Genomic DNA, 13,753 nt, shown 5'->3' with positions numbered 1-13,753 from the left:
GGGAGCAGGTGGGGCTGGGATGTAGGGTTTTGGGGGGACATTGGGAGTAGATGGGGCTATGGGGGATGTAGGGTTTGGGCGGGATATTGGGAGCAGATGGGGCTATGTGGGGTGTAGGGTTTTGGGCGGGGGGAAGTTGGGAGCAGGTGGGGCTGGAGGCCGGGATGTAGGGTTTTAGGTGGGGCAGGATGAATGTCAGGGCTGCTGGGATGGGAGGGCTGGTGGTCGGCTGTTGGGTACACGTGGGGTGTGTAGGGGCCTGTATATAGGTTGCGGTGCGAGGGGCCTTCGGGGGTCCGTGTGTGGGTTTGTTATGCATGGGGGGGCACTTTGCTGAATGCCCCCCCCCGTGCAGGAGCTCAGCATGCTGCCCATGGTGCACCCTGCGGGCCTGGAGCAGAGGGCTGGTTTGCACCCAGTTCTTTAACCCGGGCCTGTGCTGAGTGTGGCGTTGCTATGGGAACAGCACGCCTTCACAGGGGACAGTGTAGTCAGCCTTACGGCCGGTAGCGGAACTAGCCCCATTATGCTGTTTAGGTGACCGGGGGAAGAGTTGCCCATGCCCACGTTGCTGCCAGCCCAGCTATCCAGGCTCCCGGGCAGTAAGCGAGGGGGGCTGGTGTGGTCAGAGGATGTGCTGCTGGGCCCTCCCTGCCAGTCACTCTGGCTCTTGCACTGACGTAGCCTCCAGGGAACAGCTCTGCAGCTGCTCTCTGAGCTGGAGGTGACCCTTCTCCCTGCCGCGCTCAGCCCTGGTCCTACGCATGCCTCTGTGGGTCTCGGGCACTGAAATCAGAGGTGTGATTGCAGCACATGTTGACGTGTCCAGGCTAGTGTTAACCTGGCCGGCTCTGGTCCCAGAGCCGCAGCAGCGCTGGCTTCGGCCTAGCTAAGGCTGGTCCCAGATCCGCAGCAGCGCTGGCTTCGCTGATGTCAGTGCTGGCTGATGTCCACACTACCCTCCTGTCTCTGGCACGCGTCCTCACCTGGAACGCTTCCACCGACTGAAGAGGAGCAGCGTGGGGGACTGAGAGCCAGGGCTCTCAGCCCCATGCAGCTCCACACGGGGAGCCCAGCTGCCGTCCGGGGCGTCTCACCTCCATGCTCCCAGGCTTCTCGCCTCCAGCGGGGAGATCTGTACCCGGAGTCTGGCTGGCTGTTGTGCTCCCGGCGGGGAGCAGGGAACCATGACCCCAGGGAGCTGCAGGGCTCCCGGTGGGGAGCAGGGAACCTGTGGGCAGTAGCCCAAGCCGGGAGGCTGGGTGGCAGCTCAGCTTGGAGCAGAGATCCCACAGCAGTCTGGCTGGGGAGCCGGGAGCCGCTTTCATGTCAATTTCACGGCTCTAAGGCATCCAACAGCCGATGTAAGGAACGTAATGTCTACACTAACTACACCGACATAAGCCTTACGCCTCTCGCCGAGGTGGTTCTATTGTATCATCACAGTGGGGGAGTTACACTAGCAGGAGGAGCACGGCAGTGTATACACCTCCAGTGTTTTGTCGGCAAAAGCGGACTTTTGTCGACAAAACTGTGTAGTGTAGACAAGGCCTATGTCTCCGTGTGCAGCGATCGCACCTCTGAGGCAGCGTAGACGTACCTGTGCTTGCTCAGGGCGACAGGGCAGCAGCACCGATTCATGGGAAGGATTACAGGATCCTGCCACTCACTCACCATGGTTATAGTTTGTTACGTGTTCTGCTAAGGTGCCCTTCAGCCTGGTATTTGAGTGGAAAGTTTGCAGAATACTTCCCATGCCCCCAGCTCTCAGCAGCTGCTTCTGGCAGTGGCAAATTGCAGGAACCCTGCCTATCTCAAGATCCCAGTGGAATCCCATATGGTCTTATCCCAGGTGTGAAATTAAAACCCGGAGTATTAGCTCAGAGCCCCACCCTGTTTGTTTCACAGCCCCACCAACATCATGGGGTGCCTGTTTAGTTTTTAGTAAATGTATCGGAAAGAGGCGAAAGTCTGAAAGTCTCCAGCACCAGAGCACGGTTGGGCCCAGCTACCATTCCCACCCTTCTGCGGCAGAAGTGAAACTGACAGCTACATCTCTGCTGCTCTGTGGCCTGGCACCCGAGCTACTCAAGGGAGTGGAGGAAGCTGGGGGAAGCTGAGAACTTGCTCCCTCGGTGGTCTGGGGGGTCCTCCTCCCTCCTGGCAGATGGGTGGGGTATATGTCTGGCTCAGACTGATCTGACATCCCTCGCTAAAGGCTTGATGTAAAAGATGGAGCCCTCATGGGTCATCACCTGCTTCAGTGCTAAAAGCATGGACCTCTACTACTTGAGCTGAAGGAGTAACCCCATTCACTGGCAGTAGTAGGCTTTTATCCTCATAGGTGGACCAGCTGGTACTAGAGGGGGATCCGCACATCTGAACCAGGGGGGCAAACAGGGACCACATCCTGGAATGAGTTTCTGCGGCCAGTAGGGCTTCCAGAGGCAAAATCCCGGTCAGACCTTGAGGGAGCCACTCCAGTCCTAGAGAGAGACAAGGCCCCAACGTGGCCACTCCCCACCCCTCTCCTGATTATTGAAACCTCCTGCCAAGCAAAAAGAGCCCTGATCCAGCCTTCCCTTCCCACTGCCAATGCTTCCTCTGTCTCTGCTCTAGAGCTCTTCTTCCCTAAGCACTGAACTGTCTTGCTGCCTGTTTAATCACTGTGAGTAGATAAACCCAGTACCATGCAGTCATAGGCGCGGGAACTAGCGGTGCGGGGGGCGCTGCAGCACTCTGCTCATGGTCCTGGCCCCACGCCCGGGGTCCTGGCTGCCGGCCCCGCACCTGGGGCTGCAGTCTTTGGCCCCGGGCCTTGGGCTCCGCGCCTGCCCCCAGCTGTGACCCCAGCCTTGGCCCCCTGTCCACGTCCCCCGCCCTGGAGCCACGGCCCTGCTCCCAGCCCCAGCTCCATGGGATGGCGGGGGCCACGGACAGGGACACAACACCCCCATTATAAAAAGTGTTCCGGTGCCACTGCATGCAGGTTGTTCTGTTGCAGACTTTTCTGATGAGACCTTAAAATCTAGGGTCCCTCCGCTCTGCATGGCCCTAAGGGATCCCTGGCACTCTTCAGAAGCACAGAGGTGACCGTGGCCAAACTTTCCTCTCAGGACTTTCGTGCAGCATGCTGGCTGCTCCCCTCCGCCCCAGAGGTGGCTGCATTTCAGTGGTGCTGAATGTGTTTAGTGTGTGAATCCATTCAGTGGAAAATAAGATCCAAGCTGCATTCTCAGCTGCTGAATCCTTGCTCAACTCCCCTTTCCTGGAAAAGGGCCCTGATCCATTTACACACACACACCTCCCAGGGTCGGCTGGTGCAAAGAAGGTCATTCTGTGATGCCGCAGCAAAGGCAGCAGGGGATTTCTCAGAGGCATCATTTTAGGCAGGCTTTTAAAAAATCACCTTCCCGTCCTGTGGTTTTTATTTGCACTTTTTACTGTTCCTGAAGCCGGGACTGAACACCCTTTGTAGGTGCACTTTCAGCTCACCTTTACCTGAAAGCCGAGCACGGTGTCAGTCGCAGGCTGAGAACCCCCCAGCCCCGGAGGCCCAAGATTTCTTTAAACCCGCGAAATGTTTCTGATCTTAAAACCAACCATTTTCAAACACTTCAGTTTCACAACAAATCAAAACTTCCAGCCATTTCCTGGTTCGCTCTGGTGACTATTGGGGGCACAGAGGAGTTCCCTGAGAGCCTAGCCCCTAAGATCCCAAGTCAGCCATTGACTTACCTTTCTCTCATTGCCCTCAGCACTGGACAGGGAGAAGGTTTTAATTCATCAGCTGTCACTTGCCGGATACCCCATCACCACACTTGGTCTCTTCTTCCAGTTACTTCTCTAATGTCTGCTGTGATGACTCACAGGAAGTCTGTGTCAGGGATGTAAAAACTACCGGGGGAGAGAAGTCAGAGAAACAGAACCTGGTTCAGGGAGGAGAGGGGCTTAGGAAATGCTGGTGGGCTCTGAAACCACCGGGATCCAGGCCCCCTGATTCTCTGGCCAGCCTTAGCTACCCCTTGGTCCTGCTGCTGCCTTGCATGCAGGGCTCCTGTTCCGCAGAGGCATGCTCCCTGCGGCTGGGCAAGGTCCTGCTGGGAGTTGTAGTCTTTGTGAGGGAGGGCTGGTGCTTTGCTTGCAGTTTCGATTTGGAGTCTTGGCTTGGTGCAGGTGTCAGGGGCTGTAGGGTGGCCAGACAGCAAATGTGAAAAACGGAGACAAGGGGTGGGGGGGTAATAGGAGCCTATATAAGAAAAAGACCCCAAAATCGGGACTGTCCCTATAAAATCAGGACATTTGGTCACCCTAAGGGGCTGGGAATGCGTGTGTTGAATGAGCTGTCTGTGGCTTTGGGTGACACAGAGGGGTGTGAAAAACCTCACTTTGTAGCAAGTGGTTCGGATTTGTTAAACCCCAGCAGCGTGCACAGCGCTGGGCAAAAGACGGAGGCCGGCGCTGTCCCTGCCAAAGGGAATTCAATTCTTTCGATCAAAGGGCGCGATCCTACCAAGCCTTTCTCCTTACTCCTGTGAGTAATCCCATCAAAGTCACGTGGCTCCTTCCTTGCTCCCAGGTAGCGCTTTTCATCCAGAGAGCTCAAAGCACTTTACAAAGGCTGGTCATCAGTATCATCGTCCCCATTTGACAGATGGGGAAACTGAGGTTAAGTGAGATGGGCAAGTCACCCAGAGCCCAGGTCCTGGGCCCTATCCGCTGGACAAGGCTGGGGCGTTGCATCACAGTGCCACGTATCCCTAGAATATCATTTCTTAGAAGGGGCTAATCCTAGAAGTCTTAGTACAGTGCTCTGCCCACTAGCCCACGCTGCTTCTCTGGTTTCCAAAACGGCTCCCAGTGCATGGCAAGACCCCCATTGATCTCAATGGGCTTTGGAGCAGGCCCTGTTGGAAAGACAAAACAGCGCAGGCCTGATTATGCCCCCTTTCCTCACGCTGGTGAGCGCTAGGCCACAGTCCTGCAAGGGCCTTCGCAGGGGCTTTCCAGAAGGATCTGAGCTTCCATTAAATAAGCAAGTTTCTCGTCCTCGTAGTGGCTGAGGAAAGCCTGGAGCAAGCACGACCGGAAGGCAGAAAGACCCCATCATTTGTGTTTTTTAAAAAAATCTCATGATTCTTAAACCGATCTCGTGATTTCCTGAGGCCTGATGCATGCTTGGCACTCCTAATGCTGGCTGCCACTGAAGCCAGTGGGGCCAGTTGTGTGTAAGTTGCCATCCTCGTGAGTCTGAGTTGTGTAATTACAGCTAAAAACTTGACTGGATGGCCAGAAAGATTTAATGTGTTGCTTTTAATATATGTAATTGGGTGACTAACAGGGAGTGTAACTCAGGGGACTAATGGCCCAGCTACTGACTTAGGACTCAGAAATCCTGGGTTCTATTCCTAGCCTGATAAATGGCCTTGGGCCAAGCCATTTCACCTCAACAGTGCACATCTGTAAAACAGGGATAGTGGTTCTGACCTCCTCTAAGGCAGTGGTTCTCAAAGCCGGTCCGCCGCTTGTTCAGGGAAAGCCCCTGGTGGGCCGGGCCGGTTTGTTTACCTGCTGCGTCCACAGGTTCGGCTGATCGCAGCTCCCACAGGCCGCGGTTTGCAGCTCCAGGCCAATGGGGGCTGCGGGAAGCAGCGTGGGCCGAGGGATGTGCTGGCCGCCCTTTCCGCAGCCCCCATTGGCCTGGAGCGGCGAACCGCGGCCAGTGGGAGCTGCGATTGGCCGAACCTGCGGACGCAGCAGGTAAACAAACCGGCCCAGCCCACCAGGGGCTTTCCCTGAATAAGCGGCGGACCGGCTTTGAGAACCACTGCTCTAAGGCATGTTCAGATCGACAGCTGGAAAAATGCCTGGTGTTACTGATTCCAGTCAGTGTGGTTGTCTTGTATTCCAAGCCAATATTGGTGTGGGTTGGTTTTTTTTTGCTAATTTCTTCCAGTGCTAGTGATCAGGAAGGATGTGTGGCGGGGACACGTTTTGAGACAGAATTATGATTTTTAAGTTGGTGGTGTGCCTTTAATGAAAATGGGGATCAGCTGGTAGGAAAGGCTCCAATCATTTGCTTTCTTCTCTTGTAAATGACTCCACGTACCCTTTGTATGAAATACTTTTGCCAAAGTTCTCTGTTTCCTTTTCATTCCCTAATTTTGGACCATGCATTCTGGAGTTATTTCAAACAAACAAACAACCCCCCGACTAGAATTGAGTCATTTCTATCAAACGTTTCTATGGTCTCAGGGGAAGGATGTTTTGGTTTGAGAGCACAGGGCTCGTGATGCCAGCCGCCACTGCCCACTTCTTAAATTTTCAAACAAACACCATTGTGTTTTCTTCCTTCCTGGTGCACATGCTTGGAAGGCGCTCCCCAAAACCACCCACAAAGCTACCTCATTGTCTTCCTTCAACTTGCTCCTCCAAACTCTCCTAAGCCCCTTGGGATAGACAACTTGTACCTCCCCATACTGGCGGGGCACAATCTAAAGAGGAGGACTCACACGTGACTGCCCCATGTGTCTCCTCTGCCCAGTGACCCCCCCACCTGGGACCGCAGTGCTCTCCTCACCCCATGTTACCTGTGGGGGGTGGCCTCCGACTCTCTCAGCCCGTTCCTGGCAGCTGGGGTGGCAGTGGGCTGAGCTCTGCCCCTCTAACCCCCCGGCACACTCAGCCTCTGTCCCCAGCATTGAGCCCAGGCAGGGAGTGGGCCACTGTTGCCTCCCAGCCAGGTCCTCTCCGGCAAAAGTGGCTCCATCCCGTTCCCCGCCTGGCTGCCAGGGAGACTGGTCGAACATGCTGGGGGAGCAGACGCAGGGAGAGAAGGACAGAGCCCCTCTCTCTCCCTGGCAGGCCAATTTGGGGGTGCATTTGACCCCCCATGCCTCCCCTATGTGCTGCCTCGTCTTTTCATTCTGTGCTTGTACAGCTCCTAGCACAGTGGGGTCCTGGTCCATGAGTAGGGTTCCTAGGTGCCACGGTCATACAAATAATAATAATAATTAATAATCAGAAGAGGTGGCTTCCGTGCCTCGCTCTGACACACACATCCTGTGTGATCTTGTGCAGAGCCAATTCCAAGCCTCAGTTTCCCCCACCTGTAAAACTGCTGCGTGACCTTGGACAAGTCATTGTATGTGGTCTGTGCCTGTTTCCCCACCTGTAGGGGAACTAAAGCCCAGAGAGTAAAAATGACTTCCCTAAAGTCACAAAGAAAGTTGGGGGCAGGGAGGAATTGAACCTAGAGCTGGTGACCCAGTTCTTTAAGCAAAGATGAAATCCCTGGAGTGACACCGCTGTAAAACTCGTGTGAGTGCAGAACCATGATCAGAGAAAACGGTTTATTGTTCCTCTGACGTACCCCCAGCCTTTCCCCTTCCTTCGTGACTTAGAGTCTTGCAATCTGCTATCACCTCTTTTGCTGTATGATGCTACCCTCTAATGCAAGAATAGCCTTCCTGTGCCACAGTCCCCAGTCCGACTCCACGCCAGGGAAAGCGGCCTCCGGGCAAATAGCAGCTTCGCCTGTCTATGCTGGGAGTTTGCATTGGTGCAGTGACGCTGGTCCCAGGCCACCAACGTGCTGTACAAGGGCAAATCCCCAGTATAGAAAAGGCCCTTGTATAATGCTCCCAGCAGTGTGAGTGGAGCAGTCTGATTAAGTGGCATTTTTACACCTGCTTTGGACAGGTGTAAATGCCTGGCCAGTGAAGAACTAGGTCTGTCATCTTTCCCTCTGCTGGCTTCTCAACCGGGCAGCAGCCATCACAGATCAGCGTATGCACAGAGTGCCTGGAAGAGGAGGTGTGAACGCAGTTTCAGTTCTTCCATTTTTGTTTCAAGCTGGCCAGCACATTCTGAGGATATTTTTTGCCCCCCTGAGTCACAATCACACACAGCACTGGATGTACCAGCAAGAGCTGCATTAGGCCTGGTCTACACTGGAAAGTTATACCGGTATCACTCTGTTGGACAGGGTGTTTTTTTGTATGAATATAGTCATGCCAGTACAGCACCCCCGGTGTGGACGCAGTTAAACCGGCATAAAGGTACCTTCTACTGGTGTAGTTTATTCCCCTTTCCATATGGGAATACCTATAGTGGTATAAAGCACGATTATACCAATATGACTGCGTCCTCCTCACTAGGTCATACTGCAATAACTATACCAGTATTCGCCAAAAGAACAGGAGTACTTGTGGCACCTTAGAGACGAACAAATGTATTTGAGCATAAGCTTTCGTGGGCTACAGCCTACTTCATCGGATGCATAGAATGGAACATATAGTGAGGAGATATATACAGGTCTGTCGCATCTTACGCGCATTTAACATGCGTGATTTCAACTTTACGCGGTCAGCAAAAACAAACAAAACAAAACAAAAAAAAAAAAGAGAAAAACAACAATTTTAATACTATACCTGTAGTGCGGGCGATTTCACCCGCCATTGAACTGAATGGGGTTTTGGCTATACGCGGTTTTCGCTTTACGCGCTAACCGCGGAACGGAACCCCCACGTAAGATGAGACAGACCTGTATACATACAGAGAACATGAAAAGGTGGGAGTTGCCCTACCACTCTAAGAGGCTAATTAATTAAGATAGAGACTGGGAATTGCTGAGCCATTACACACATTGAATCTATTTCCCCATGTTAAGTATCCTCACACCTTCTTGTCAAACTGTCTGAAATGGGCCATCTTGATTATCACTACAGAAGTTTTTTTCTCCTGCTGATAATTGGTCATCTTAATTAATTAGCCTCTTAGAGTTGGTATGGCAACTTCCACCTTTTCATGTTCTCTGTATGTATATCTATCTTCTTACTGTATGTTCCATTCTATGCATCCAATGAAGTGGGCTGTAGCCCACGAAAGCTTATATCCAATAAATTTGCTAGTCTCTAAGGTGCCACAAGTACTCCTGTTCTTTTTGCGGATACAGACTAACACGGCTGCTACTCTTATACCAGTATTGTTCACACAACACAACTTGGACAAGGCCTAAGACAGTAACCTGGGAATGTTTATTAGAAAAGCCCCTTTCTTTTGCAAGTGGAATTGCATGAGCTGAGGTTTGCACAAAGCTGGCTGTGGGAGAGGCTTAAGGGTTGCCAAAAGGGTTGGAAGCATACAGTGTAACCTGATGGAAGGATCTGTTTGGAAAATCGCTGTGTGACGATCAGTCTTTCTCAGCTACCCTAACAACATTTAGGTTCCTAAATCAGGGCATGGAAGCCAAATCGCTGATCTTGTGCGACCTGCTTGCTAGGCATTTTAATGCAAAGAGAGGACAGCTTTAGTAATAACTGGCTCTAACTGGCACTGCAGTGAGGGCTAGTGGAATGAGTAGGAAGGTAGATCATAGAATCCCAGAATCCTAGAATATCAGGGTGGGAAGGGACCTCAGGAGGTCATCTACTCCACCGCCCTGCTCAAAGCAGGACCAATCCCCAACTAAGTCATGCTACCAGTTGCAGAGTTCCAATCCCAGCTCTCTTGCTAAGGAGCTTTGGACAATTTTCAAAAGCCAGGGCAGGTGCCAATAGCGATTTGGGGCCCCATCCAAGGGACTCCGGTAGGATTTGGGGTGACCAAGGGATTTTTAAAGGTGGGTTTTGGACACGCTTTGTACCCAGTGCTTTGTGGGGTTTTCAGAAGGGTCCATGCAAATTCCTTGGGTGCTCAGGTCTAAGCAGAAATATCCACTAGGTGCATATTAGCATATGTCAATCAGCAGAAAGCACACGCTAATGAGGCCTGGACATCCACTGGGGAGCTGTATGAAGGAGGGCTATTTTCAGACACATCTGGAAAAAGGCCTGAACAATAGGGTTTGGGGCAGGTGCAGGCAGTGTGGGAAATGACACCAAGAACAAGGGCAGCAAGAGAAAACCAACTATGTGGGCCCAGAAGCTACACCATATATTAAACAGACACCCTCCTTCCTCCACCAAGGAAGCGTTGGTGGGAAAGTTTCTCAAGAACCTCTCTGCCAATGCAGAGAAGAGGCTGTGCGCTCAGACTGTACCTCCAGGTAGGAGCCATGGCATGAACCTGAATATTTAGTCACCCCAGGCCTGACCCCCATCCTTGCGTCTCATGCAGCCATGGTGTCTAGGGACCAACGTGTTTTCTAACAGACTGCAGAGTGTCACCTTGATTCCTTCAGAGGGAGGGACAGTGCTGCTGTCACCTACTTCTCCTCCTCCTCCGTTCTCCTCTAACTCTCCCTCCAAAAGCAATGCACAGATTGATTATTTATTACCGTGCAAGAAAAACACAAATTAAAACAGTGGCAAGGACCCAGCCCATGCTCTTTGCCCTCTGCTGGATTTTCAGGTATTTTAGACTCCATGGCAGCTGAAGAGAGACAGCAGCCCCCCGGGGAGCTTCTGAGCACCTCCTACAGGTGACACGGAGGAAATCTGCATTGCAACTCAACGTCCCCCACCCCACCCCTAGTGCTAGAGTGGGACCTGCATTATCTCATAGACCACGGTGAGGTTTTCTGCTACCACCACCGCATAAGGCCTGTCGTTGACGTGGATCTCTTGGTGCCTGTTGAGGCTTGATTTGCGGGTGAAGTTCTTCCCGCATTTGGTGCACACGTGGGGCCTTTCCCCGGCGTGGCTCAGCTGGTGCCTCTTCAGGTGCCTGATGGCACTGTAACTCTCCCCGCACTCAGTGCATATGTACGGCCCCTCCCGCGTGTGGATCAGCTGGTGCCTCATGAGGTTGGCCTTCTGGCTGAAGCTCTTGCTGCACTGAGGACAGGTGTAGGGTTCCTCCCTGGTGTGGATTCTCTGGTGCGTGATCAGGGTGATCTTCTGCCGGAACCCCTTCCCACACTCGTTGCATGCGAAGGGCCGCTCCCCCGTGTGGGTCCGGCGGTGCGTGATGAGCTGGGACTTGTCGATGAAGCTCTTCCCGCAGTCAGCGCATTTAAAGGGCCGCTCCCCTGTGTGGATCCTCTGGTGGATGATGATGTTGGACTTCTGGGTAAAGCGCTTGCCGCACTCGGCGCACTTGTACGGCCGCTCCCCCGTGTGGATCCTCTCGTGCTGGGCGAGCTGGGACCTCACAAAGAAGCTCTTCTGGCACTGGCTGCACTTGAACGGCCTCTCGTCCCGGTGGGTGCGCTGATGCTTGGTGAGGTTGCCTTTCTTGCTGAACTTCTTCCCGCACTCAGAGCACATGTGAGTCCGCTTTCTCCTCAGGCCTCCCCTTGGGGCGCAGAGCGCTCCCTGGTGGCTTTCCTCAACTTCCAGGCCAGGGGATGGTTCCGCTTCTGTGGTGCTTATCTTGTGTCTTACGAGATCTCCTGTCAGATTTCCCTCACACCCGTTGGGTTCCTGTGGGCCTTGTCTCCTGAGAGGTCTCTGATGGGCTGTGAGATCTCCTGTTGCTGTTGGATTTCCCTCACACCCACTGGCTTCCTCAGGGCCCTGTCTCCTGTGAGGTCTCCGATGGGCTGTGAGATTCCCCTTCTTAACAAAGCGTTTCCCACATTTGGCATACTCATTTGCTCTCTCTCCCGGCTGCGTGGTACTTTTCTCATCTCCATCACGCTTGCCATGCCGGGCTCTCCGGTGGGCTGTCAGATCTACCATCTGATCAATGCTTTCCCCATATTCGGTGCATGGCCCCAGTCTCTCTGGTGCATCTAGTTTAAGGATTTCCATTGTACCACTGCTCTGCTCCCAGGCTGCCCTGGCGGACCAGGCCGCTGGGCTGTTATGGAAGCTTCATTCGCAGGGAATGGGTGTGTCACATCTGTTTCCGGCTGGGTTTTGCTCTTTCTTGGCTTTATCCTGATTCATGAAGATTTCTACCTCGCTGCGGCATGCTCCCACTTCTCCTTCCTCATTTTGTTTCCTGAGGGGGCTCCCATTTTTAGTCCTCTCCTCCGGATGCTTCTCCTTATTTGAAACTGTTGGGCTTTCATCTGCTGGATGAACAATAAAATACAATCAGGCATTAGTTCAGAGACTGATGACAGAAGAAAGGCCATAGTCAGGGCTGTTAATTTTGGAGAAAATCTTGGAATGATCACAGCTAAGTTGAAGCCCAGGAGCTGGGGGCATTGTTATGTAAAGCTTAGAGCAGGGGACTAAGTCTCAGGACTTCTGGTCCTGAGGGGGCCATCTTGGCCACTGACTTGCTTGTGACCGTGGCAGTTAATTTGTGCTTCAGGTACCTCTGCTTCCCCATCTGTGAGCTAGACAACACAGACAGAGGGTGGGAGAAAGGCGAAATCACTATCCCTACGTGGCAGATAGTGAACAGAGGCACAGAAAGATTGAAGGATGAAATCCCGGCCTGTAGCGGGGTGAACACCCACTCCAGCCCTGAAGGGGTTGGAAAAGCTCTGCAGAGGGCTGGGGCTGTGAAAGGGAGCAAAACCCTGGCTGATTGGGTGAAGTGGCTGCAGCTGGGCCACGCCCCAATCAGGCCTCAGCTGGCCCTATATAAGAGGCTGGGAGCCAGGAGCTCAAGAGTCTCCCTCTGCTTGTAGAGGGAGAAGGACCTGGCTGCAGGGAGCTAGACACAGGGTACCTGAGTGGAGCAGGGCTGGGGAAAGGCAGAGGAGCTGGGGAGTGCCTGCCTGGAAAGCCCCAGGCTGCGGCCTAGCATAAGGCCAAGAGGTACTGGGGGTTGCAGGGGGCAGCCCAAGGGGTAGGCAAAGGCAGCAGATCCAAACCCCTTTGCCTATGATGAGTGGCTGATACTGCAGTCTGCCCTAGTGAATGGGGCTAGATGGAGACTGGGCAGTAGCCAAAACTGAGGCAAAGTGGGGATAGTGGGTTGGGGGTTCCCCAGGGAGGGGAGACCCAGATCGGTGGGGTACTGCCGGCCTGCAAAGGGTGCTCCTGGCTGGAAAAAGAGCTAATTCCCAGAAGTCACCAGCAGGAGGCGCCGCAGGGGTGAGTCCGCACGTCTACACGACCCTACTGAAGTTAATGGGGGTTGGCTTCAATGGAGTCACGAGTCACACAGCTGGTGTGTGGCAGAACTGGGAGCTGAGGCTGGAACCCCAGCCCATTACTGTAACCACAGGTCCATATTCCTCTGCCACGACATCAGTGTTTACTAGTGAAGAACAAGTCCCTGATTCTGATTCACTTCCACCAGCAGAAATCAGGAGTAACTCCAAAGGAGGTCCTGGAGTTACACTTATGTGAAACTGATGTGAGTCCAGAATCAGCCGCAGAGAGAACAGCTTCTATTGCCTTTGGCCTACCCACCAGCCTTCCCCTTTCCCTAATTCCCATTCAAACAAGGATATTAACCCATCATTATTACAATAAAGTTTGTCTTTTATTTCATTTTCAGGTGTTGGGGCTGCTTGTTTTCATAGCCTGTGTCCATTCCTTGCTGTTCCTGCTCTGATCTGATGAGAGCAGGACGAGAGATTGTAACAGACTCTGCCACATCCAGTTTCTTTCCTCTCTCTAGCACAAACCCTGATACACATGGAAGTGTGTGACCAGTTACTCGTGCCAAAAAGCAACTGTGCAGTCTTCTTTGTTCACCCATTTTAAATCACATCCTTTGGAAATGGTTAAAGCCAAACTCACGTCAAGGCTGAATTTGGCCCGTTGACTTTGAGGGTCTCGTTGCACTACAAAAAGAAATGGCCACTAGGCCATCTGTGTTTCAATGGAGTGGAAATAGGGTTGACTAACTATCTGAAGGAAAAGTGCTTTAAACTAGACTTGATCTGCCTATGGACTAAAAC

At 53.0% G+C, this 13,753-nt stretch overlaps 1 protein-coding gene across 4 annotated transcripts in view; it reads right to left on the bottom strand.

Moving 5' to 3' along the window:
* The window catches only part of LOC112122115 (zinc finger protein 271-like), a 22,148-nt gene extending 8,772 nt beyond the window's left edge, over positions 1 to 13,376 (bottom strand). For 3 of the 4 annotated variants that reach the window (XR_003899814.1, XM_026652113.1, XM_026652114.1), the window contains exon 1: positions 3,739 to 4,089. Coding sequence is in view for 1 of the 4 variants with exons in the window: in XM_029911636.1 (XP_029767496.1) it covers positions 10,557 to 11,696 (1,140 nt within the window). In the remaining 3 variants the exon portion in view is untranslated. Of the gene's footprint in view, positions 1 to 3,738; positions 4,090 to 10,556; positions 11,963 to 13,317 lie in introns of those variants that run through there. The other variant, XM_029911636.1, reaches the window with a different exon arrangement.
* Between the last annotated feature and the right edge of the window lie 377 nt (positions 13,377 to 13,753).

The sequence above is a fragment of the Terrapene carolina genome, unplaced genomic scaffold (assembly GCF_002925995.2).
Source record: "Terrapene carolina triunguis isolate 2854851 unplaced genomic scaffold, T_m_triunguis-2.0 Scaffold111, whole genome shotgun sequence".
NCBI classification, from domain to species: Eukaryota; Metazoa; Chordata; order Testudines; family Emydidae; genus Terrapene; species Terrapene triunguis.
This window is presented reverse-complemented; position numbering and strand designations above follow the sequence as displayed.